The sequence below is a fragment of the Oryx dammah genome, unplaced genomic scaffold (assembly GCF_014754425.2).
Source record: "Oryx dammah isolate SB20612 unplaced genomic scaffold, SCBI_Odam_1.1 HiC_scaffold_8, whole genome shotgun sequence".
NCBI classification, from domain to species: Eukaryota; Metazoa; Chordata; class Mammalia; order Artiodactyla; family Bovidae; genus Oryx; species Oryx dammah.
In genome coordinates, this window is record NW_024070192.1 from 15,700,895 (window position 1) to 15,726,931 (window position 26,037).

Sequence of the window (26,037 nt, forward strand, 5' to 3'; positions counted from 1 at the left end):
GTTTTGGGCTGTGTAAGCATGTGCTCTGGAACTGAAGACTAGTGAAGGGAGCCTACTGTCCTAATTTGCTCTCTTTTAACGTTTCATCGACCCTGGACAGCCTTTGTAGCAGGTCCTATATATTGTTGGTTTAACAATGTCAAATCTAAAACAGCTTTTGTGATTTTTTTTCCTTATTGAAAATAAATATAAGGTTACTGTAGAACATTTATAAGATATATATAAGGCAAAAGAAGAAAAGAAAATATACCCCACCCTTAGTTTAGCACATTAGACACTTTGATGTATATCCTTCCAGTGTTTCTTGTTTATAGAAATAATTTTTAAGTTAAATAGTTTTAGAACAAACTACTTTGTGCCCCTCCCTGCTTTTTTACAGCTTCACTGAGGTAAAATTGACATACAATTAAATTCATCCATTTAAAATGTACAGGTTGATGAGTTTTCATAAAACTATATATTTGTGCAACACCATCATAGTTAGGGGCTTCCCTGGTGGCTAACACAGTAGAGTCTGCCTACAATGCTGGAGACCTGGGTTCAATCATAATTTTTAGAACAACTCCATAAAGTTCTTTCATTCCTTTTAGGAGCTTTGCAATTGTGAATATTATTCTTTTATTTGAAGTATCTTTTGCAACATCATTTTAATGACCCTGGTATTGTTTTGGATAGTTATACCATGATGTATCAGACAATTAGGCTACTTTGTTTCTTACTACTAAAAATTCACCATAAGAAAAATCCTTATAACTAAATCATTTTGTACATTCATTATTATTTCTTTAGGATTAATTTCTAGAAGTGGAAGTGCTGAGTCAATGGTTAAAATTAGCTCTGTTACGAAGCTCTGTGTTGTTTAGTTACTAAGTCATGTCTGACTCTTTGTGACCCTATGGACTGCAGCATGCCAGGCTTTCCTGTCCTTTGCTATCTCCTGGAGTTGCTCAGACTCACATCCATTGATTTGGTGATGCTATCTAACCATCTCATCCTCTGTCGCCCCCTTCTCCTGCCCTCAGTCTTTGGTCAGAGCATTTTATCTGTCTGCTCACGGTTACATATCTAGGTCTGAGAACAGGATCCAGCACACAGTATGCAACTCAGGAAATAACTGGTGAACTGGCTGAGTACCTGTTGCTATATTGCATTCCATCAAAGAGAGGCCAGCTTATGCTGTTGTCAACAGTGTGTGATAATTTAATAGAATGTTTTTCTGTTAAGAATAATTTTAATAGAATGTATCCTAGATTTTCCAGGACAGATCTACTTAAAAATATTCTGTCCTGTTAGCCCATTGACCCAAGGAAATATCCCAGGAATTCTAATATTTTGGCACCCAAATGAAATCTCTTAGGTTTTCCTATTATACTTACACAGCCATAGCAAAAAAAAAAAAAAAACTCCTGTCAAACTGTGAATTTTGTTTTTTGGATAGAAAATGTTATTTATTTTTGTCCCAATCATAAAAATTATAAAGAATGGCAAATATTTTTAGACAGTTTTGAATATTCAAGGTAACACAAAATTACTTCAGGCTTATTTCATTGAACAGTTTTGGGAGCCTTCACTATCTTTATTACTTGTTCCTGGCATGTTATAATTTTACATTATAAGCCACTGTCTCCATCAGTGTGGAACATGTATTTTCCTTTTTTTAGAAAAGAGAAAAGTAATAGATTATATACACTTAAATGTTAAAATAATAAATGTTATGATGTTTATATTTTTCCACAATAAAAAATTGCAACCCCTCACCAAGAAAGAGGGTGTGAGATCAGTTGTTTTTCAGAGTAATCCAGGGGATCAGGATTAGGATCCTTAGGAAAACCCATATCTAATCAAGGTTTCCTGGGGGACTGCAAAATTGTTCCCTGAAACTGAACGGTCATTCTCTTCTGTTGCTTCTGGCCTCTTTCACAAACAATAAAAAAATAAAAATAATGCCACTTAAGTCACATAAACTCAGATGCTTATTGTTGAGAGGGCTGTTAGGAGGTCAGAGAGCAGCCCTGTGTTAAGTACCATCTTTGCTTTTATCCTTCCTGCTGAGGCCCAGGCAGCTTTGAGGTGCCCCAGGTGGGGGCAGCAGAGTGCAGCTGGTTGCTAGAGAAGTCACCCCAAGGCATCTGCTGCTGCTGCTGCTGCTGCTGCTGCTTCTAAGTCGCTTCAGTCGTGTCCGACTCTGTGTGATTCTATAGACGGCAGCCCACCAGGCTCCCCCAGTCCCTGGGATTCTCCAGGCAAGAACACTTGAGTGGGTTGCCATTTCCTTCTCCAATACATGAAAGTAAAAAGTGAAAGTGAAGTCACTCAGTCGTGTCTGACTCTTCGAGACCCCACGGACTGCAGCCCACCAGGCTCCTCTGTCCATAGGATTTTCCAGGCAAAAGTGCTGGAGTGGAGTGCCATTGCCTTCTCCCCAGGGCATCTATTTACCAGTTAAGAATTAGGAAAGGGAAACCATACTATGACTTAAACTTTTTTACTGGTCAGAATTCAAAAGATGTCAATGTTTCCAGCTGCTGAGGATGTATTAGATGAAAGCAAGAATAATTTTGATATCTATGAAAAAGTAGTTTGTGATGAGCTGTTTAGAAAACGTCGTTTCATTGTCGAAAGCCCTTGAAGCCTTTCCGTTTTCTTTTTCTTCCTCTGTCTGTGTCACATTCACTGATATCTGAAGAGGATGAGAATACAGAGTTGTGGAAGGCACTCCTGTTCACGTGGGCATCGTATAACTTTAGGTCCTTCGGGGAAAGTAATTCTTGGCAGACATTCCAGGACCATGTATAAGTAGAAAAGGTGTCATAAAAGGACTCATTTTTACTCTCTATTCCAATCAAATCTCCCCGAATCTTCCGCCAGAGGTTTAGCATTTGTTTCCGGTGCTCAAGGGCAATTCTCAAGTTATAGGTTTCTGTAGCTCTCTTTACCTGCAGTGAGAAAGCAGTAGTTTATAGTAGTTACCGCAAAATATCTTTGGTTTCTGGACTGCAATTCTAGATACCCCAAAGGTTATTTTTTCAAGTTACTTGAAAGTCACTGAATTTATATATTAGGTAGTGCCTCTTGAGGACACATGAGTTAGGAGTTGATGGACAATGAAAATGTATTACTTAGGAGTAGTGAGATATTAAGAAATTTTATAAGAATTTAAAAACATGGTAGACTAAAACAAGGAGGAAATGTGGGATGGAGATGGGCTCTTAGAACAACGGAAGTGCCAGGGATGGAACTCTGTCCAGCCTATGGCAGGAAGGGAGAAGATGCTGAGCTAAGGAGGTCCACAAGAAAAATGAAAATAGCTCAGTTGTGTTTGACTCTTTGAGACCCCATGGACTGTAGCCCTCCAGGCTCCTCTGTCCATGGAATTCTCCAGGCCAGAATACTAGAGTGGGTAGCTATTCCCTTCTCTAGGAGATCTCCCCAACCCAGGGATTGAACCCAGGTCTCCAGCATTGCAGGCTGATTCTTTACTGTCTGAGCCACCAGGGAAGCCCAGAGGTCCACAAGGATTTGATTAAATCTAGGGAGTAGGTGGCCATGGGAAAGTATTACAGGGAGAGGAGACAGCATAACAAATGCTCCAAGGCAATTCATCCCAGAGCTGGTAGGGGAGTCCAGGCCCTAGGGTATCACTAAAGAGTTAACTTTGAGGAGAGGCAAGTCAGGTGTTGTTGCCGTAATCAAGGCCTAAGACTTCTTCTCAGTGAGGTTGGGGAGAGCCCTTTTGTCAGGGAAAGTCATGCTGTAGCGAGACACTTTTCTGTGGGAAGTGCAGTGAGACCCTCAGTTGTGTGGAGCAGAAAATACAGTTGAAATACACTGCCATTGCTGAGAGGGAAGCATTCATTTTTTAAGCAGGACAGTGACAGGTTGGATCTTCTTAGGACTCATTCTCCATAGCAGCTGTGTGGAGAACGGGTGGAGCAGTGAGGAAGGGATAGCAGGTTGGAAGTTGTTGTCCAGGTAAAGCCTAACGAGGGCTTCAGTTTAGGCAATAGCAATATGATGGAATGAAGGGGACAGATTTGAAAAATCTTTGGGAAAATGAGAGTAGCCAGATTTGGTGATTAGTAGATGTGGGGAGTGAGGAAAAATCATAACTTAAGGATGGTTGCCAAATTCAGACTTAAATTGAAGAAAGTGGGGAATACCACTACACCATTCGGTATGACGTAAATCAAATCCCTTATGACTACACAGTGGAAGTGAGAAACAGATTTAAGGGACTAGATCTGATAGACAGAGTGCCTGATGAACTATGGACGGAGGTTCGTGACATTGTACAGGAGACAGGGATCAAGACCATCCACAAGAAAAGGAAATGTCAAAAAGCAAAATGGCTGTCTGAGGAGGCCTTACAAATAGCTGTGAAAAGAAGAGAAGCGAAAAGCAAAGGAGAAAAGGAAAGATATACCCATTTGAATGCAGAATTTCAAAGAATAGCAAGGAGAGATAAGAAAGCTTCCTCAGGGATCAATGCAAAAAAACAGAGGCAAACAAAAGAATGGGAAAGACTAGAGATCTCTTCAAGAAATTAGATTTACCAAGGGAACATTTCATGCAAAAATGGGCTCAATAAAGGACAGAAATGGACCCAACAGAAGCAGAAGATATTAAGAAGAGGTGGTACGCAGAAGAACTGTACAAAAAAGATCTTCACGACCCAGATAATCATGATGGTGTGATCATTCATCTAGAGCCAGACATCCTGGAATGTGAAGTCAAGTGGGCCTTAGGAAGCATCACTACGAACAAAGCTAGTGGAGGTGATGGAATTCCATTGAACTATTTCAAGTCCTAAAAGATGATGCTGTGAAAGTGCTGCACTCAATATGCCAGCAAATTTGGAAAACTCAGCAGTGGTCACAGGACTGGAAAAGGCCCGTTTTCATTCCAATCCCAAAGAAAGGCAATGCCAAAGAATGCTCAAACTACCACACAATTGTACTCATCTCACATGCTAGCAAAGTAATGCTCAAAATTCCACAAGCCAGGCTTTAGTAATACGTGAACTGTGAACTTCCAGGTGTTCAAGCTGATTTTAGAAAAGGCAGAGGAACCAGAGATCAAATTGCAAATATCTGCTAGATCATCGAAAAAGCAAAAGAGTTCCAGAAAAACTATTTCTGCTTTATTGACTATGCCAAAGCCTTTGACTGTGTGGATCACAATAAACTGTGGAAAATTCTGTAAGAGATGGGAATACCACAGCACCTGACCTGCCTCTTGAGAAGCCTGTATGCAGGTCAGGAAGCAACAGTTAGAACTGGACATGGAACAACAGACTGGTTCCAAATAGGAAAAGGAGTCTGTCAAGGCTGTATATTGTCACCCTGCTTATTTAACTTATATGCAGAGTACATCATAAGAAGCGCTGGGCTAGATGAAGCACAAGCTGGAATCAAGATTGCCGGGAAAAATATCAATAACCTCATGTATGCAGATGACACCACCCTTATGGCAGAAAGTGAAGAAGAACTAAAGAGCCTCTTGATGAAAGTGAAAGAGGAGAGTGAAAAAGTTGGCTCAAAGCTCAACATTCAGAAAACTAAGATCATGGCATCTGGTCCCCTCACTTAATGGCAAATAGATGGGGAAACAGTGGAAACAGTGGCTGACTTTATTTTTCTGGGCTCCAAAATCTCTGCAGATGGTGATTGCAGCCACGAAATTAAAAGATGCTTACTCCTTGGAAGGAAAGTTATGAGCAAGCTAGACAACATATTAAAAAAGCAGAGACATTACTTTGTCCACAAAGGTCCATCTAGTCAAGGCTGTGGTTTTTCTGGTAGTCATGTATGGATGTGAGAGTTAGATCATAAAGAAAGCTGAGAACCGAAGACTTGATGCTTTTGAACTGTGGTGTTGGAGAAGACTCTTCAGAGTCCCTTGGATTGCAAGGAGATCCAACCAGTCCATCCTAAAGGAGATCAGTTCTGGGTGTTCATTGGAAGGACTGATGTTGAACCTGAAACTCCAATACTTTGGCCACCTGATGAGAAGAGCTGACTCATTTGAAAAGACCCTGATGCTGGGAAAGATTGAGGGCAGGAGGAGAAGGGGACGACAGAGAATGAGATGGTTGGATGGCATCACTGACTCAATGGACATGGGTTTGGGTAGACTCTGGCAGTTGGTGATGGACAGGGAGGTCTGGCATGCTGTGGTTCATGGGGTTGCAGAGAGTTGGACATGACTGAGCAACTGAACTGAACTGAAGGATGGCTCTGGGCCTTCAAGTCTCAGTGCCTAGGGAGATGGTAGTATGGAATCCTCGAGGAAGAGCCAGTTTGATGTGTAAGATGATGAGTTTGATTTTGGACATGTCCAGCTGGATATGCTGTGAGACAGCAGGGTAAATATGCTCAGCAGGTAATCAGTGAGATGAGGCAGTACTGGAAAGGCGTCTAGGCCAGTGACAGTTAAGACTGATCAGGGGTATAGGTGGCAGCTGAAACAAGGCAAATCAGAGCGTAGGAAGATTGAGGGTAGGAACAGTGTTTTTTATTCTGTGGTATCTCCTAATCTCAGAACCTTGTTAACACTGGATATATATTTACTGAACAAGTGAATGTGTTTAATAAGAAGAGAAGTAAGATGAGACTAGAAAACTAGGAAATATCAAGACTTAAGGAACTTAAATGTCCACTGACAGATGAATGGATAAAGAAGATGTGGGTTTATACACATACAGTGGACTACTACTCAGCCATGGAAAAGAATGAAATAAGGGCATTTCCAGCAACATGGATGGACCTGGAGATTATCATACTGAGTGAAGTAAGTCAGACAGAGAAAGACAAACATGATATCAGTTATATGTGATATCACGAAAAGATGATATGGATTAACTTACTTACAAAATAGAAATAGGCTTACAGACATAGGAAACAAACTTACGGTTACCAAAGTTTGAAGGGGGAAAGGGGGGAGGGGTAAATTAGGAATTTGGAATTAACAGATATACACCACTATATATAAAATAGATAAAAAACAAGGACCTATTTTATAGCACAGGGAAGTATAATCAATATAATAAACTATAATAAAAAAGAATCTGAAAAGGAATATATTTATATGTGTATGTATAACTATATATATATTTATATGTGTATGTATACACTTTGATGTATACCTCAAACACTGCAAATCAACTGTACTTCAACTATAGAAAAAAAGGGTGAACCTCAGGAAAAAGAAGAGAGAGGAAAGATACAGAGAGACACACAGAATTGAAGATGCATTGTAAAGGCTAAGAAAGTGAAAGTGTTAGTTGCTGAGTTGTGTCTGACTCTTTGCAACCTCTTGGATTGTAGCCCACGAAGCTTCCGTCCATGGAACTCTCCAGGCAAGAGTACTAGGAATGGGTAGCCATTTCCTTCTCCCAATTCTTTACCATCTGAGCCACCAGGGAAGCCCCATTGTAAAGGCTAAGGAAGTAGAATGTGCTTGGAGAGCTTGATCATTAGTGTCAAATGCAGAAGGGAGCTGGCATAAAATAAATACACCACAGTTTCTTTCTGGGAGACAGAAGTTGCTAAGAAGTGAGGGCATGAAAGCAGACACCCAGCACAGAGTTGTGGTTAAAGTGTGGATTCTTCAGAATCCAAGATACCCATGCTTATAATTCTGGTTCTATTACTTTCTAGCTGTGTGCCTTTGGGCAAACCATGTAACCTCTCTGTGCATAAAAATGACAAGGAGTAACAGTGCCTAACTCAAAGGTTTGTTGTGATAAGTAAATGAATTAGCACCTATAAAGTACTTGTAGAGTACTTATAGAGCACACTGCCTGGTACCTAAGAAGCATAATTAAACTACTATTACTATTATTCTTTTAGCTGCCATAATAAAGATTCAGTCACTCATCACAATTCCCTCCCTGAGTACAACCCTCACCGTGACTGCTGGTTTACTACCTTAACTAGTTGCTGTCACCAGCATGAAACAAATGAATGCCCCAGAAATGATGCTGGGTAGAACTCCAAAGGAGAAATGATCTGGTCTTAAAGACACAGAAAAAAAAAATCTTGGTTTTATGGTTGTAGTGTATAGGTGCTCAGCCATTTCCAACGCCCTGCAACCCCATGCCCATGGGTCCACGCCCTCTGCCAGGCCCCTCTGTCCATGAGACTTTCTAGGCAAGAATACTGGAGAGGGCTGCCATCTCCTCCTCCAGGGGATCTTCATGAGCCAAGGATAAAACTGGGGTCTCCTGTGTCTCTTGTATTGCAGGCAGATTCTTTACTGCTGAACCACCAGGGAAGTTCTATGGTTGTAGTAATGAAGTGGAAAACATTTCTGTCCATGGTTTCTGGGAAGGCATTCAACAGTGAATACTCACGTGTGGTTTAACAGCAGCTGCATCAGCCACTGTCCAGTTCTGCTTTCTCTTGAGTATTTGATCAATGGTGAGGATATCAGTTGAGTAGCCTGAGGTAGGGTCAACAGGTTTTATATTTGCTGCCTTTATAAACATTTAAAAAAGAAGGTGAGTAACATATTTTAGTTGAATTGCATAACAAAGACAAAATACACAGAAATATACTGTATTATGAAAGGGTGTGTATATGATTTATAAGATTATTTCTACACCACTTGTCAGTTGCTTCAGGACACCTGGTATAGTGCCATGTGTAAATGGCATCGAGCAAACTCTCTTAATAGTGAAGCCTAGTCACAAGACAAGTATAGACCAAAGGATGGTTTATGTTTGGGATGGATGTAGGGAGTAGAGAGGCACCAACTCCATCCTCACTCAAACTTGCAAAGCATTGAAAATGACTGTGCCCTCCACAGAGCACAACCTGGAATACTTCTAAAATTCTCACAGGGAACCAGCCATCTGTGTTTCCCTGTTCCTGGGCTACTGAACAGTGTTGATGGAAATCATATAAATATGCAGATTGCTTTCTTTGAAAATGTGTATGACCCAGGCTCATCCAGGTTCTCAGTACTGCTTGACATTACTTTTCTTCATTTGCAGATCTTACAGCTCTCACAGCTCTCACAGAGGCTGCTGGAAAACCAAACCTTTAAACTCCCTTAGCTAATGATCTTGTCTCTTCACATCTATCTAACATGAATTCCTTTTGCTCTTCTTTACACCTTAGGATTTCTCCATCCTTTAACTCATTTTTTCCTCCTTCTCTTTCATATGTGAGAGTTTTTCCTAATTTTCAAGGTCTCTTTGTGTATCTTTATTTATTCACCTCCCTTCAATCTACTTCTTTTCCAGTGCTGGTTTCATGGGTGTATGACCTGTGTAATTACACAGGGCCTTGTATTTAGAAGGGCCCTGAGTTTGGTTTAATGTTTTACGTTGCTGTTTTTAAATTTTTAACTATTTTTGGACAAAGGGACCTACATTTTCATTTTGCACTGGGCCTAGCCAGTCCTGCCTCTCTTCTACATCTTCAAACATCTTCAGTTTCTCTTTAAGCAGTGGTTTTCAGCTTTGGCTGCACAGTGGAACTTTAAAAAACCCTGAGGCCAAGGCCCCATTCCCAGAGATTTGATTTAACTAGACAGAGTTGTGGCCAGGACAGCAGAACTGTAAAAGCTCTCCCTGGGGGTTCTGTTGTGCAACCAAGATTGAGAACCAGAGTTCTAAGGGTTCTTCCTTCTGGCTATCAAAGTGCTCATCTCTTACATCCTGAAACAGATACTTATAGACTCCAATTCTCCATCAAGCTACAGTTTCATGTTTCTCTTCCTGTTACAAAAACAGTTAAATTTTTGTAAGAGGATTTGATCCCCCCTCCCTACTGCTCCTTTGCATTATCAGTTTCTGAAGAGGCATGATAAAAATCTTCCACTGTGATTATGGACTTGCTTATTCATTTAATATTTATTTTTACCATGTATAATACCTAAAAAGTCTAAAGCTAATCCTTATTATCCTGTTAAATATCACCTTATCTGTCAATTTGTTACATACATTCAGATTCAGAATAGTTTTATCTTCCTGATGATCAAAAATTTTTTTTAATTGAAGTATAGTTGACTTTCTATGTTAGTTTCAAATGAACAAACAGTAATTCAACATTTAATAGATTATACCCCATACAAAGTTATCACAAAGTATTATCTATACTCCCTGTATTGTACACTACATCCTTGTAACTTGTTTTATATCTAGACTGGTTTGTACCTCTTAATCTCCTTTACCTATTTTGCTCCTGTCCTCATCCGTCTCCCTCCTGGTAAACAGTTTGTTTTCTGTATCTGTGAATTTGTGTCTGTTTTATTTTTAAGATTCTCCTGATTATTAAAAACCATTAAATAGCATCTTTATGTTTTGCCTAAATTTTCTCTCCCCCTCCAATATATGGATAACAGCTTATTTTGATTTATATTTGCCTGATATATCTTCTTCTGTCCCTTTATTTTCAAGTTTCTGTGTCATAATTTAGGTAAAAGGATATATATCTTAAAACTACTTTAAAAAAATCAGCACCCTTTCTTTTAAACTTGAAAACAATTCTTTCTTCCTTCCTCCCTCCCTTCCCCTTATTATTTTTTTTTAAACTGGTGTCTTTAATCGTTTCTTGTGATACTGATATATTTGGACTTTTCTGCCTATTTTGTTTCGTACTTTCTATTTTCCCATGGTCTCTTTTTTTTATTTTTTTATTCCTCTATGGTTTGGCAATATTCATTTTAGTTTTTACTGATTATCTTTACATTTTTAATATTTACAATTAATGCAACAAATTATAGATTTAATCACTATCATAAGCCTCTCCCCAAACAATAAAAAGAACTTAGCTTTCATTCTGAGCACCACCCTCCTCATCTTCCATGTTAGCATGGTGTAGTATTTTATTTCTTATTGTCTGATACTCTCCAAACCAGTACTTCTTTTTTTATTTCAGTATATAAATGTTTAATTCTAACTGCTTCTTTGGGTTTTCATTTTCCCAGGTATATGTAAAATTTAATAAAATGTGTATGCTTTTCTCTTTTCTCTCTCTTATGTCTAATGTTCCATGTGTTTTCCAGCTTTTCGGTCCTGGGCAATCAAACATGGAAAGATAACGTCTCAGGGTACTTTTAATTTGGATCTTTTATGAAGAGTGGGACTGAGTACCTTTTTATGTTTCTGAGAACTGTCTGCTCATATCTTTTGCTCATTTTTATATAGGTTAGTTTTTTCTAATCACTTTGAAGCTCTGATGTATTAGAGAAATCGATAGCTCTTTGTATTATGAGTTGCAAATGTGACTTTTTTGCCATGTAGAATTTTAAAATTATTTTTTATTTTTTAACTGTGCCACACAACATGCAGAATCTTAGTTCCCCAACCAGGGATTGAACCCATGACCTTTGCAGCAGAAGCATGTTGTCTTAACCACTGGACTGCTAGGGAAGTCCCTGAAACTTGAAAGTTTCATTCCTTGGTTTCTAATCAACATTTATAGTACATTAGATTAGATGTTATAATAGACTAGATTAGAATTATAGTAGTATACATTTTCAGCAATTTTAATGATTTGTTTAAATTAAATGAAATATTTATTGTTGTTGTTTAGTTGCTAAGTCATGTCCAACTCTTGTGATCCCATAGTCTATAGCCTGCCAGGCTTCACTGTCCATGGGATTTCCCAGGCAAGGATACTGGAATGGGTTGCCATTTCCTTTTACAGGGGATCTTCCTGACCCAGCGATCAAACATGTGTCTTCTGCATTGGCAGGTGGATTCTTTACCACTGAGCTATGAGAGAAGCCTTGACTATTTACACCTGGACTTTAAATTTAGGAACATGGCTATGGAGTCTGGTTTGAAATATCATGACTGAAAATATTTGTCATTAATAAGCACATTACTAGTTCTGTTAAGTTAGAACTTAAAAAACCTAAATATTGAACTGATATGACATAATCCAAATCTCACCTGTGTTTTCCAGTCTTTTTTATGGAAAAAATAGTTCTCAAAGAAATTCAGAGGTTCCTTTCTCTTCAGCATTTCTAATTTCTGTATGTCTTTGAATGGCTTTCCCATTACCACTCCATCCACATCAGGAAACAGTGGAAAGACGGGTATTTTTGAATATGGGCTATCTGAAGGAGGATTGCATTCTGAAAAGGTAAAAATGAAAAAATGTAAGAAGAAATTCCCATAGAAGACATAACTGTGGTGCCTAATTTGCCCTTTGCCTATTCATCTCCTCAGTGGCCCTGCCACCCCTTCTTCATTCTCCTGCTCCCACCACCCTACCCATCCACAGACTTTCAGTTGCATCCAGGTGTCTAGGGATTCAGGTAAAATGCACATTTGTTTCAAATGATATCTGTGTGACAGACCAGTCACTCAGAATACGCTGTGGCCCTACTCTTAAAGCACTTGGCATCTAGTATTTATTTCTGACCAGTAATATACACATACATCTTTTACAATGGTGGGGAGAGGACAAATGACTCTTACTCTTGAGCTCGTCAAGAAATTTAAATAAATCCTTTTCTTTCATTATTGCAATCCGAGCAGCATTAGCGAAAGCAGCTGTGCTTGAGCTTGGAGGTGTGCATATGTCTGGCTTAAATCTCCTTTTTCCATAACCCATAGTATCGGGGCTCCACACCATTCCCGAGGTGGTTTCCTGGAATTTTCTTCGGAAATAGCTAGGAAATAAAGATAATTTAGAGATGGTTAAAAAGTGCCTGACTGTTGGACAGAAAGAAAAAGAAGTCAATTTGCAAGTTATATATGCTGAATATGTTTAAGTTGTATAGTCATTTAATATCATTTATGTGACATTTATAGAATATCTACTGACATTTTCCACAGACCATTTGATTACTTTATATATGCAGTCCCTGGGCTCTGGCTTCCTTCCTCTGCTCCAAGATTTTCCAGTCTTGTCTAGAAAAACACCTAGCAATTTTGATCTCTGACAAACCCTTAAGTGGTATCAACTTGACTATAAACATTAGTCATGCCTACTATTATATTATTTTGTGGTTTGTTTTTTAAAATTGAAGTGCAGCTTCTATACAATATCATATGCTACAGGTGTATAATATAGTAATTTTATGTTGGGTGTTAAAATGCAACATTTTTTAAATTGAAAGAAATTCTCATTGCAGAGAATCTGGAAGAGTTAGAAAAGTATAAAGAAAATGTTACCAGTAATCTTATTATCCACAGATGTCCACAGTAAATCACTACTGTAATTCTTTACAATCTGTGTGTGTGTGTGTGCATGTGCACGTGCACACGCGTGCATGTGTACATGTACACGCAGTCATGTGTATGAATGTATTTAGGAGATATGTTACTGTGCATTTTAGGTTATAAATTCTTTATGTACCACAGGCTACATATGATAAAAGGTCTCTAATTCACAGCACAAACATTCCCAAAGGTATGTTTGGAATATCAGTGACAGGTCAGATTCCTTCTTGCTGCTGAGACAAAGACTCCTCTTAGCAGCTGAGGTAGGGATCTGGTCGCTCACTGCTTAGATGGAAAAACGTGTTTCTCACTGATTTGCTGCAGTGGGGGCTTCAGTACCAAAGTGGAAGATCTCACAGTGTGCTGAGTGGAGGAATGTCCCAGAGAACAAGATATAGGACCTTGCTTCTCACTACTTCACAGGTTTCTTTCTACTACAGCATCAGGAGGCTTCACTTCTCCCTGGGATGGTGACGAGCAATCTTTCTTTTCCTCTCAGGAAGAGGGAAAGAACTAGTTCTAAATATTGGAGCTGCAGCAGTGGTTGGGAAGAGATATGCTGATCATGTTCTGATTGGAGTCTGGTTTGTAATCAGATACTTCCTTCCCTAACTTTTTTTTTAAATGTATTTTATATTGGAGTATAGTTGCTTAACAATGTTGTGTTAGTTACAAGTATACCACAGAGTGGTTCAGTTATCCCTATACATGTATCTATCTTTTTCATATTATTTACCCATTTAGGATATTACAGAGTATTGAGCAGAGTTCCCTGTAAGTCCTTGTTGGTTACTATTTTAAACTTTTTATTTTGTAGTGGGGTATAGCTGATTAACAAAAATGTTGTGACAGTTTCAGGTGAACAGCGAAGGCACTCACCCATACATACACACATATTCATTCTCCTCCAAACTCCCCTCCCATCCAGGCTGCCACGTAACATTGAACAGAGTTCTATGTGCTATACAGTAGGTCCTTGTTGGTTATCCATTTAAAATGTAGCAGTGTGTACATGTCCATCCCAAACTACCTAACTATTCCTTTCCCCTGTTCCTCCCCACAGAAACCATAAGCTCATTCTCTAAGTTTGTGAGTCTGTTTCTGTTCTGTAAATAAGTTCATTTGTGTCATTTTTAAAAGATTCCACATATAAGCGTTATCATGTCATATTTGTCTTTCTCTGCCTGGCTTACTTAGTATGATAATCTCCAAGTTTATCCATGTTGCTGCAAATGTCATTATTTCATTCTTTTTAATGGCTGAGTAACATTCCATTGTATATATATACCACATCTTCTTTATCCATTCATCTATCAATGGACATTTTGGTTGCATCCATGTATACAGTGCTGCAATGAATGTTGAATATATCCTTTCAAACCAGGTTTTTCTCTGATATATGCCCAGGAGTGGGATTGCTGGGTCATATGGTAGCTCTAGTTTTAATTTCTTAAGGAACCTGAATATTATCTTCCATAGTGGCTATGACCAACATCAGCTGCATACCAGGTTATGTTTACAACTGTTTCCTTTCTTCCCTCCTTCCCTTCTTTCCTTCCTTCCTTTTTTCCTGTTTCAATCTTTCTTCACTAACACAGATTTTCCTTAACTATCTCTTGATCTTTGGATGTCTATTCATACTTAAGAGTGAAAATAAATACTCTTTAAGGCCACAATACTCATTCATTGGTGTGGTGGATCTTATTGAGTAGGAAATTTACTGTCAGGTAACTGGTTGGAGCATTGTTTCATTAAGGGTCTTTTAATTGTGGTTGTCTGGGTTTTTTCTCTCTGTGGTTGTCTAGTCAATTTTTCTGGAGAGGGGTCCTCTAATATTTTATCTAGTATAAAAGTCTAGCTGTTAGTGGGGTTTAGGCAAGGGGAAGGTGGCTGGTAGAGTCTCACCATTCAGTAAGTGGAATTTCATGTAACCTTGTTTTCACTGATACCCGCATCCTCAGTTATGTCTGATCTCCCTGAGCCCAATCTCTGGTACAGCCTCTTCAGAGAGTTAACTGCCAAGCAGTCACTTGGTTGTGTGGGCTTAGAGAGAGGAATCTAAGGGTCAACCTGCTTCTCAATGCTACTTTTAACTAGTATTTGTATTTTGGGCTCCCTACACGTCTGCTTTATCAAGCCCATCTTTGCATGAAATGTTTCCTTGGTAAATCTAATTTTCTTGAAGAGATCTCTAGTCTTTCCCATTCTGTTATTTTCCTCTATTTCTTTGCACTGATTGCTGAGGAAGGCTTTCTTATCTCTCCTTGCTATTCTTTGGAACTCTGCATTCAGATGCTTGTATCTTTCCTTTTCTCCTTAGCTTTTCACTTCTCTTCTTTTCACAGCTCTTTGTAAGGCCCTCCTCAGACAGCCATTTTGCTTTTTTGCATTTCTTTTCCATGGGATGGTCTGGTTCATCAGGCACTGATGCTGAAGTTGAAATTCCAATACTTTGGCCACCTCATGCGAAGAGTTGACTCACTGGAAAAGACCCTGATGCTGGGAGGGATTGGGGGCAAGAGGAGAGCATGGGGATTGGGGACGCCAGAGAATGAGATGGCTGGATGGCATCACCGACTCGATGGACATTAATTTGGGTAAATTCCGGGAGTTGGTGATGGACAGGGAGGCCTGGTGTGCTGCGATTCATGGGGTCGCAAAGAGTTGGACACGACTAAGCAACTGAACTGACTGACTGACACCTCTGCTGCCTTTAGAGGTTCCTATTTTTTTGGGCTCCAAAATCACTGCAGATGGTGACTGGAGCCATGAAATTAAAAGACGCTTACTCCTTGGAAGAAAAGTTATGACCAACCTAGATAGCATATTCAAAAGCGGAGAGATTACTTTGCCAACTAAGGTCCGTCTAGTTAAGGCTATGGTTTTTTCTGTGGTCATGTATGGATGTGAGAGTTGGACTGTGAAGAAGGCTGAGCGCTGAAAAATTGATGCTTTTGAACTGTGGTGTTGGAGAAGACTCTTGAGAGTCCCTTGGACTACAAGGAGATCCAACCAGTCCATTCTAAAGGAGATCAGTCCTGGGATTTCTTTGGAAGGAATGATGCTAAAGCTGAAACTCTAGTACTTTGGCCACCTCATGCAAAGAGTTGACTCATTGGAACAGACTCTGATGCTGGGAGGGATTGGCAGCAGGTGGAGAAGGGGACGAGAGAGGATGAGATGGCTGGATGGCATCACTGACTCGATGGACATGAGTCTGAGTGAACTCCGTGAGTTGGTGATAGACAGGAAAGCCTGGCGTGCTGTGATTCATGGGGTTGCAAAGAGTTGGACATCACTGAGCGACTGAACTGAACTGAACTGAGTGTCTCAATTCCTGAGTGTTTCAAGTGTTCTTCAGTGAGAACTGGCTTGCTTCTTGACCTCTACTGAAGCCATTCAAGTTTCAGCTTCTTCTGATCTCACTAGCCGGTAAACAGTCATTCATTTCCTGTCCAGTTTCCAATTATGTTGATATCATTTTTCAGCTCTTATTCCTGTTTTTATGACCTCTAAAATGCTCTTACTATTATTTTAGTGCAATATCAGAAGGGAGAAAGAGTTAAAACATGCACTTATTCTAGTATATTTAACATGATTGCTATTTTTTAACCCCTAAAAGTTGGCTTTCTTCCCATAATCCTTTTGGAACTGAAATTCACTTATGATTTCTTTTTTTTTTTTTTGGAGACTAAGTAGTTCACTTTTTTTTTATTTTAAATTTTTATTTTTACTTTATTTTGCTTTACAATACTGTATTGGTTTTGCCATACATTGACATGAATCTGCTACACACTTATAATTTCTTAAACTACCAAAGCTAATTCCATCCATTCAGTACTCATTTTACCTGGCCTCACTTTAGTATTTAATACTGGTGTAAAACCTATGTTGTTGAATTTCTCTGTGACCTTGGTTTCTTGATTCCTTACTATCTTGTTTCTTTTCTTCTTTTTTTTCAATTTGGCTGTGCTGGGTCTTAGCTGCAGCATGTGGGATCTTTGTTGCCATATATGTGAGGATTAAAATAGATAATATGTATATTCTATGCTTATATACATAGTTGAAAGTGAAAGTGTTAATCACACAGTCATGTCTGACTCTTGCAACTCCACGAACTGTAGCCTGCCAGGCTCTTCTGTCCATGGAATTCAGGCAAGAATACTGGAGTGGGTAGCCATTGCCTTCTTCTCCAGGGGATTTTCCCAACCCAGGGATCAAACCCAGGTCTTCTGCATTGCAGGTGGACTCTTTACCTTCTGAGCCACCAGGGAAGCCCATATATATAACACATAATGATAATAGTTAACATTTATTGAGGTCTTATGTTTGCTAAGCACTGTACCTGCATTACCAGATGTCCTTACAATTGCCCTATAATTGTGTTATAGGTATTATTATTCTCATTCTATAGATGAGGAAACTGAGGCTGAGAGGTTAAGAATGTGATACATTTGTGTACCAATATCAGGGATTTAACAAATGTATTTGACTTGGAATGAAGTGTAGAATGTTGCATACCCTCTGTTCTACATCTGATCGAGGTGTGGGACAATATAGAGATTACCTGTTGAAGAGCAGAGGATATTTTACATTGTTGGTGGTATTCTTTATTTTAAAATCTCTTTAAGTGGGATAGTAGAATGCTTTGAAAGAATAATGCTTTTCAAAGTAGAATGCTTTGAAAAGACTGATAATGGCAACATTTAATATTTGCAATACCATGATAGAACTATATTGAGGAAATGTATCTTCAATGACATTTGCTGGAATAAACACATTTGGGTGTGAGAATGTTTCCTTATCCTATTCTAAAGTCTAATTTTGGCTCTGCTCCAGTCCAAACACTACTTTGGGAGGTATGAAATTGCTGCCCTTTGTCCCAAAGGACTTTTTCAGAGCTCCTGAGAGATCCAGTGTGAATGGGAGTATCTTATATTCAAACTCAGTTTCCAAGCTCACCCCAAATCATTCCAGAACAGTCTTATTCCCCTGCAGTTTTCTAGCCCAGAGTAGGAGAAGCTGAATTTTTATTTTTTTGGTCATATTGCTGGGCTTGCAGGATCTCAGTTCCCTTATCAGGGACTGAACCTGGGTCACTACACTGAAAGCCTGGAATCTTAACCACCAGGCCACCAGGGAACTTCCGAAACTTTCTGGGCTATTGTAGGCTCTCAGTGGGGTACTGAGATGGTCTGAATCAGCCTTGCAGTTTCAGAACTAGGCAGCGCTACGAGGTCTCATGTTGCGGCCCATGAGTAGCTAGCTGCCTGTACACCTTCTCCTTGTTTGGGGGCAGATCTGTGGAGATGTTAGGATGTCAGGGAGAGGCAGTTGCCTTGTAAAATGCTCCTAAATGTTGCTGAGGTCATTTTTGTTCCTTTGCCACCTACCTTACTATTTCCGATATTGCCTTTTTGGGTAAGGCTGAAGTCTCTATAAGCTTTGATAGCATTTCAAACAACAGGATCCCTGGGTTGCCAGCTAAATCTAAACAGGTCCCCTTTTCTGGAACTATGGAGGGAAAAAAAAAAGATTCAAAATGCCTTCTGAAAAAAATGATCATAAAAAGTGTTAAAGTGACAGTCATTTTACTGTATATACAATATTAAAACCAAGTCAAAAACTAAAGAATTATAAACAAACATTCAAAGTCTGTTCTGTTTGGCAGGAAGGTCATTTTGATTACTAAACAGACAAAATAATCATGGGATTTAAAATGAAATACTTTTAGTTCAGTGACTTCTAAGTAAATGTAGTAATACATTTAACATAAACATGAATTATATGTTAAGGACTATTCTGTTTGTCTACGAAAAGGAACTGTTGATAAACATAACTCTGGTGTGCAGGCAAACCCTTGTTACTATAGTGATACTTGAAATAATAACTTCTGTTTATACTAAGACAGTTCATAGCTTATGAAAGGATGTCTTTTTTAAAACTGTATATAGTATTTGGAATTTGGAATGTATTTATCTGGAAAACATGATATGAATAAGGTCAGATTTTCCAAGGCAGCTTGTTAAACTCATAAACAAACCATTAGAGAACTAATAGCAATAAATTGAGTGTATCTCCAAGTTGTTAAACCTTGTGTGAGAACATGTTCCGGAACCTCCAGCAGACTCTCCTGCTCTCACAGTGAGGGCAGAGGATTACTGGGGTGAGGAAGATTTTTTTTAGGAATAGTGAATTATCTATACCCAAATATGCATGAGAGAGACAGCGTTTTTCTAAAAATATATGAAATGAAAGTGTTGGTCGCTTAGCCCACAGACTGTAGCCCACCAGGCTCCTTTGCCCATGGAATTGTCCAGGCAAGAATACTGGAGTGGGTTGCCATTTCCTCCTCCAGGAGGTCTTCCCAACTCAGGGATTAAACCCAGGTCTCCTGCATTGCAGGCAGATTCTTTACTGCCTGAGCCACTGGGGAAGCCCCAAACATTTAGAGTGCTATATGTATACATTTTTCTTTTGTAAGAGTAGTACCTCCCAAAGTAGCACATGCATTTGGTAAAGAATTTAAGTAATATAAAGTGTTGGTTGCTCAGTCGTGTCCATCTCTGCAAGTCCACGGACCATAGCTTTCCAGGCTCCTCTGTCCATGGAATTCTCCAGGCAAGAATACTGGAGTGGTATATAAATATAAAAGGTGACCAAAATTTTCTGCACCACTGCCTGACTGTTCTCACTTAAGTCCAAAAAGCAGTGTCTCCTGCAGAAGGACTTGATGGATTTAAGTTAAAATTCTAAAACTGTATCAATTTCCTTAGCAAAATTTGTTTTAAGAGAAGCAGTACAAAAGTAAATTACATCCCAGACTATACCTGCCTGATTGGAGGTCTAAAGGAACAATATTTTACTATGCAGTTAATTGCAACTACCCCACTGCCATCTATTTAGCAACATACTTACCCACAGCCTTAAGGAAGCGGTTCTTATCTGTTAGCACCTTTAAAAAGTCTGAGAAGTTCACCTTCCCATCCTCTGCAACAGAGATCCAAGGATCAGAACAAGGCTATAGTCACCTTCCCGTTTCACATCCACCTCTATATTTTATTATTAGGCTATCCCTGAATTATACCCCTTTCTTCTAAAATTAAAGGATAACAAGTGCTATTAGAGTGTGTTTCAATGAAAGGATAAAACTTCGGGCAGAGTTAGTGGAAACAAGTGACACTTTAATTAAATGGTGACTGACTCCCATGAAGGGTGCTGCTGATTGACTGGGACACTGGCAGTGAGTAGGGTGTGGTGGGAAAAGGTATTGTGCTGAATACTTATTCCACACAACATACCAGCTTGGGCTACTAATCACTAGTATTCAAAGAAAAGACTACTTACATGCTTTAAAAAATATCAATAAAAGTGCTGTGGCATTAAATTCAATATAGGTGGCTCTAGTGACGGAAGGAAGATTTGTACCATTATGATTCAAACAGAAACAAAGGGCTTGGATAACCTTGGTAATGCAGGCAGATATGGTAGAGGGTTCTGGGAAGAAGAAAACTAGACCTAACTATCTTGATATAAGAGAAGTCACTTTAGGCCTAAGCCATTTTGTCATCTAAATCTGGCCACAGTGCTTGTCCTTGTAAAAGAAGAGGAACTAAAAAGTCTCCTGATGAAAGTGAAAGTGGAGAGTGAAAAAGTTGGCTTAAAGCTCAACATTCAGAAAACGAAGATCATGGCATCTGGTCCCATCACTTCATGGGAAATAGATGGGGAAACAGTGGAAACAGTGTCAGACTTTATTTTTGGGGGCTCCAAAATCACTGCAGATGGTGACTGCAGCCATGAAATTAAAAGACACTTACTCCTTGGAAGAAAAGTTATGACCAACCTAGATGGCATATTGAAAAGCAGAGACATTACTTTGCCAACAAAGGTCTGTCTAGTCAAGGCTATGGTTTTTCCTGTGGTCATGTATGGATGTGAGAGTTGGACTGTGAAGAAGGCTGAGCACCGAAGAATTGATGCTTTTGAACTGTGGTGTTGGAGAAGACTCTTGAGAGTCCCTTGGACTGCAAGGAGATCCAACCAGTCCATTCTGAAGGAGATGAACCCTGGGATTTCTTTGGAAGGAATGATGCAAAAGCTGAAACTCCAGTACTTTGGCCACCTCATGCAAAGAGTTGACTCATTGGAAAAGACTCTGATGCTGGGAGGGATTGCAGGAGGAGAAGGGGATGACAGAGGATGAGATGGCTGGATGGCATCACTGACTCGATGGACGTGAGTCTGAGTGAACTCCATGAGTTGGTGATGGACAGGAAAGCCTGGCGTGCTGTGATTCATGGGGGTGCAAAGAGTCAGACACGACTGAGCTACTGAACTGAACTGAACTGAGTGAAGTGAGTGAAAGTCACTCAGTCATGTCTGATTCTTTGCGACTCCATGGACCATCCAGTCCATGGAATTCTCCAGGTCAGAATACTGGAGTGGGTAGCCTTTCCATTCTCCAGGGGTTCTTCCCAACCCAGGGATCGAACCCAAGTCTCCTGCATTGCAGGCAATTCTTTACCAGCTGAGTTACATAGTTAATTATTTTAAAGGAATGAAGAATGTAAAAACAAACAGGTATTACCAGGAGATGATATATCAGTTGTAAAGACTCCCAGTTCAGTTTCTAAGGTAAAGATTAGCCCGAAGCACATTCTTGAGCTGTTTTGCAGGATCCAAACCCCCTCAAGCTCTAAACCACCAGACTACCTAGAGCCTCAGGATGGTAGATGCTGACCTTTGCTGACCATCATGACCTCCATCAACTAGAGCCTGGGCTCTGTTTGAACTTTGCCCCAATTCTATGCTGCATTCTCCTTTGCTCAAGCCCCTCCATGGATAGGTATGCAACCTTAGCTTAAAAACCTCTCCAGTATTGCAGTTGGGGAGAAATTGCTTTGGGAAATATCCTCAGTGTTCTCCTTACTTATTGCAAGTAATGAATCCTCCCTTCTTCTGCTGTTAGGCTTGGTTGTGTCTTTTGGCTCAACACCCAGTAAGAGGTGAGTCTAGTTTTTGAGTAACAGTAACCGGTTATTTTTGAAATTGTCAATGTCTGTCTTTATCTCAAGGTAGTCTCCAAAATGTATATTATGACAGGTAATCTGAATTTGATATTAAATACAACAGTCACTTTTGGTTTCCACACAGGCTTTTTAAAAAACTAGCCCATTTTGTAGCTTTAATTCAATTTCATAACTGGTACACATGCCTCATTGATAACTTTAAAGAGAAACACATATATGTACTTTTGGCAAATAAATGAGGCTTACTTCCCATGTTTATATAGATTGAGAAAAATGTATTTATAAAAATCTTCTATAAAAAATGGCAAGTCAAAGTACTCACGATCAATATCAGCACATCTTAATTCATTATAGACATCGTGCTTTGTTAGATTCATTCCCAACTTAGCTAAAGTGCACATCATTCCATGTAAATCAATACAGCCAGTTTTATCCTTGTTAAAGAAATTGTAGGCATCTTGGAAAGCTGGGGAAACAGAATTAAGTTAGGACAGTTATTTAAGAATAAACACATATTCTAATGGAATTGGGACAGACAATACTGTTGATTGGAGGTCATGTTCTGAAAACGCATTTAGAGAAATCTGTGTACGTAATAGGCATTTCTTAGAAAGAACAGTGTCCTTCCATGAGATCTGAACTAAATTAAACTACTTGGAAAAGCAAAACGTAGGCAAAAATGGCTTTTGAAAAATTTTCACACCCTAATTCCTGGAACCTGTGAATGTATTACTTTACATGACAGAAGGGATTTTGCAGATGTAATTAAGGTAGATTATCCTGGATTATTTGAATGGATCCCTTATGAAGCAAGAGAGGTGTGGCAGAAGTGAGAGATTCAAAGCAGCTGGATTTGACAGGTTGTTGCTGGTTTGAAGATGGAGAGGGCAGGTGATGTGGAATTCGGGTAGACTTAAGGGACCGAGAGAGACTTCTGGGTATGAGCCAGCAAGGAAGTTGGGACCTGAGGCCTGTGACTGCAAGAAACTGCATTCTGCCAAAAACCCGAACAAGCTGCTAAGTAGATGCTCCTCCAGAGCCTCCAGATAAAAGGCCAGGCTGGCCAACACCTTCATTTTGCCCTTGTAAGACCCCAGCGAAGAAGAACCAGGAGAGCCCATCTGACTTCTGACTTACATGGAACTGTGAGGTCTGAATGTTCTGTACAGACTCAAAGTTTTTTCAAAGAAAAACTCAAGGCATTAACTGGAGTCAAAATTAGGTGTATATATATATATTTTTTTTTTAAATTAATTAATTTATTTTTTATTCTACTTTACAATTCTGTATTGGTTTTGCCATACATTGACATGAGGTATATATTTTCTAAAATTAGTAAAGTGTTACTTGTTCAGTCCTGTTCAACTCTTTGAGACCCCATGGACTATAGCCCACCAGGCTCCTCTGTCCATGGAATTCTCAGGCAAGAATACTGGAGGGGGTTGCCACTGCCCTCTTGAGGAGATCTTCCCAACCCTTGCTGGCGGACTTTATACCGTCTGAACCGCCAGGAAAGCCCCAAATTAGTAAATGAAGGGGTAAATCCAGAACAAGGTAGTCCTTAAGTGGCACCAGAATAAAAGATTTCATATCACATTCGAGTTTTAGTGCCTCTATGTACAAGAGTGATTAATTCTATAGAAATTACTGCCCTATAGTTATGTGAAAAATTAACATCTTTCTCCTTTGATATAAGGCAGGCTTCTCAAGGGCTGGAACTGTCTCTGATGTGTTTCTTTTTTTTCTCCCAGTATTTCTGGCATGTAGTAGGCATTCATGAAGCTTAATCAACAAATACTTACGACATGCCTTCTATGTGCCAGGGGCTAGTCTAAGTGCCTAGGATACCTTAGTACACTAAATAAAGATTCTGCCGTTATACAAATATAATAAATAGGTAAGTTAGAGAGCGTGTTAGAAGGTGGTAAGAGCTATGGAAAAAAAAAAAGTAACACAGGGTTGGGGGTTTGGGATTTCTAGGGATTGAAGGATAGGTTGCTTGTATTAAAAGTTAAGATTTGAGCAAAGACTTGAAAGGTGAGAGAGTGGGTATCTGGAAGAAGGGAAGAGAGGACTAGGCAGAGGGAAGAGCTGGAGCAAAGATCCTAGGGGAATGGGCCCAGCACGTTCCAGGAACAGCAAGGATGCTAGTGGCTGGAGCAGAGTGAGCAAGAGGAAAGGAGTAGGAGAGGTCAGAGAGGTGATGTTATGTGGGGTTATGTTTAAAATTTTATTTTCAGTTTTATTTCAGATTGGTTTTAGATGTAGTTGCAAAGAGAGCACAGAGAATTCCTGTAGATTCCTGTACCATTAACATCTAACATTACTCTAGTACATTTGTCACATCACGAAGCCAACATTGGTATAGTACTAGTAACTAAACTGCACACGTTATTTGGATTTTACTGGTTCTTCCCTCCACTCTTTTCCTGTTCCAGGATCCTGTCCACATTACATTATTACATTTAGTTGTCATGTTTTGTTGGCCTCTTCTCTCTAGCAGTTTATCAGTTTTTCCTTTTTTTTTTTTTTTTTGCTAACACTCTTGCAACTTTTGAGGAGTATTATTCAGGAGTTTTGTGGCAGTCCTTCAATTTGGGTTTCTCTGCTGTTTTTCTCACGGTTAGCCTGAGATTATGGGTTTGGGAAGGGAAACCACAGAAGTGAAGTGCTGTTCTCATCATTATGTCAAGGCTATCAACATGACTTATCAGTGAAGAGGTCATGTTTGTCAGATTTTTCCAGTGTAAATTTCTTTCCTTTCTGTTTCATATTCTACTCATTGGAAGCAAGTCGCTAAGGGTAGTCCAGGTTAAAGGGACACAGGGCCCAGGGGAATGGGGAATTAAGTTCCACCTCCTGGAAGAGGTAGTATCTATTAATACATCATTTGGATTTCTTTTGTGAGAGATTGGTTCAGTTCAGTTCAGTCGCTCAGTCGTGTCCGACTCTTTGCGACCCCATGAATTGCAGCACGCCAGGCCTCCCTGTCCATCACCAACTCTCGGAGTTCACTCAGACTCATATCCATCGGGTTTGTGATGCCATCCAGCCATCTCATCCTCTGTCATCCCCTTCTCCTCCTGCCCCCAATCCCTCCCAGCATCAGAGTTTTTACCAATGAGTCAACTCTTCGCATGAGGTGGCCAAAGTACTGGAGCTTAAGCTTTAGCATCATTCCTTCCAAAGAAATCTCAGGGTTCATCTCCTTTGGAATGGACTGGTTGGATCTCCTTGCAGTTCAAGGGACTCTCAAGAGTCTTCTCCAACACCACAGTTCAAAAGCATCAATTTTTCGGTGCTCAGCCTTCTTCACAGTCCAACTCTCACATCCATACATGACCACAGGAAAAACCATAGCCTTGACTAGACGGACCTTAGTCGGCAAAGTAATGTGTCTGCTTTTGAATATGCTATCTAGGTTGGTCATAACTTTTCTTCCAAGGAGTAAGCATCTTTTAATTTCATGGCTGCAGTCACCATCTGCAGTGATTTTGGAGCCCAATAAAATAAAGTCTGACACTGTTTCTACTGTTTCCCCATCTATTTCCCATAAAGTGATGGGACCAGATGCCATGATCTTCGTTTTCTGAATGTTGAGCCTTAAGCCAACTTTTTCACTCTCCTCTTTCACTTTCATCAAGAGGCTTTTTAGCTCCTCTTCACTATCTGCCATAAGGGTGGTGTCATCTGCATATCTGAGGTTATTGATATTTCTCCCGGCAATCTTGATTCCAGCTTGTGTTTCTTCCAGTTCAGCGTTTCTCATGATGTACTCTGCATAGAAGTTAAATAAGCAGGGTGACAATATACAGCCTTGAC

General features: G+C 39.6%; 1 protein-coding gene across 1 annotated transcript in view; it reads right to left on the reverse strand.

Moving 5' to 3' along the window:
* Positions 1-2,415: 2,415 nt before the first annotated feature.
* The window catches only part of EFCAB3 (EF-hand calcium binding domain 3), a 31,485-nt gene continuing 7,863 nt past the window's right edge, over positions 2,416-26,037 (reverse strand). The window contains exons 3-9 of the mRNA XM_040245072.1: positions 22,538-22,681; positions 20,102-20,173; positions 18,577-18,697; positions 12,437-12,630; positions 11,906-12,090; positions 8,354-8,476; positions 2,416-2,936 (exon numbers count right to left, since the gene is read on the reverse strand). Coding sequence (XP_040101006.1) covers positions 2,610-2,936; positions 8,354-8,476; positions 11,906-12,090; positions 12,437-12,630; positions 18,577-18,697; positions 20,102-20,173; positions 22,538-22,681 — 1,166 coding nt within the window. The 3' untranslated portion in view covers positions 2,416-2,609. The remainder of the gene's footprint in view (positions 2,937-8,353; positions 8,477-11,905; positions 12,091-12,436; positions 12,631-18,576; positions 18,698-20,101; positions 20,174-22,537; positions 22,682-26,037) is intronic.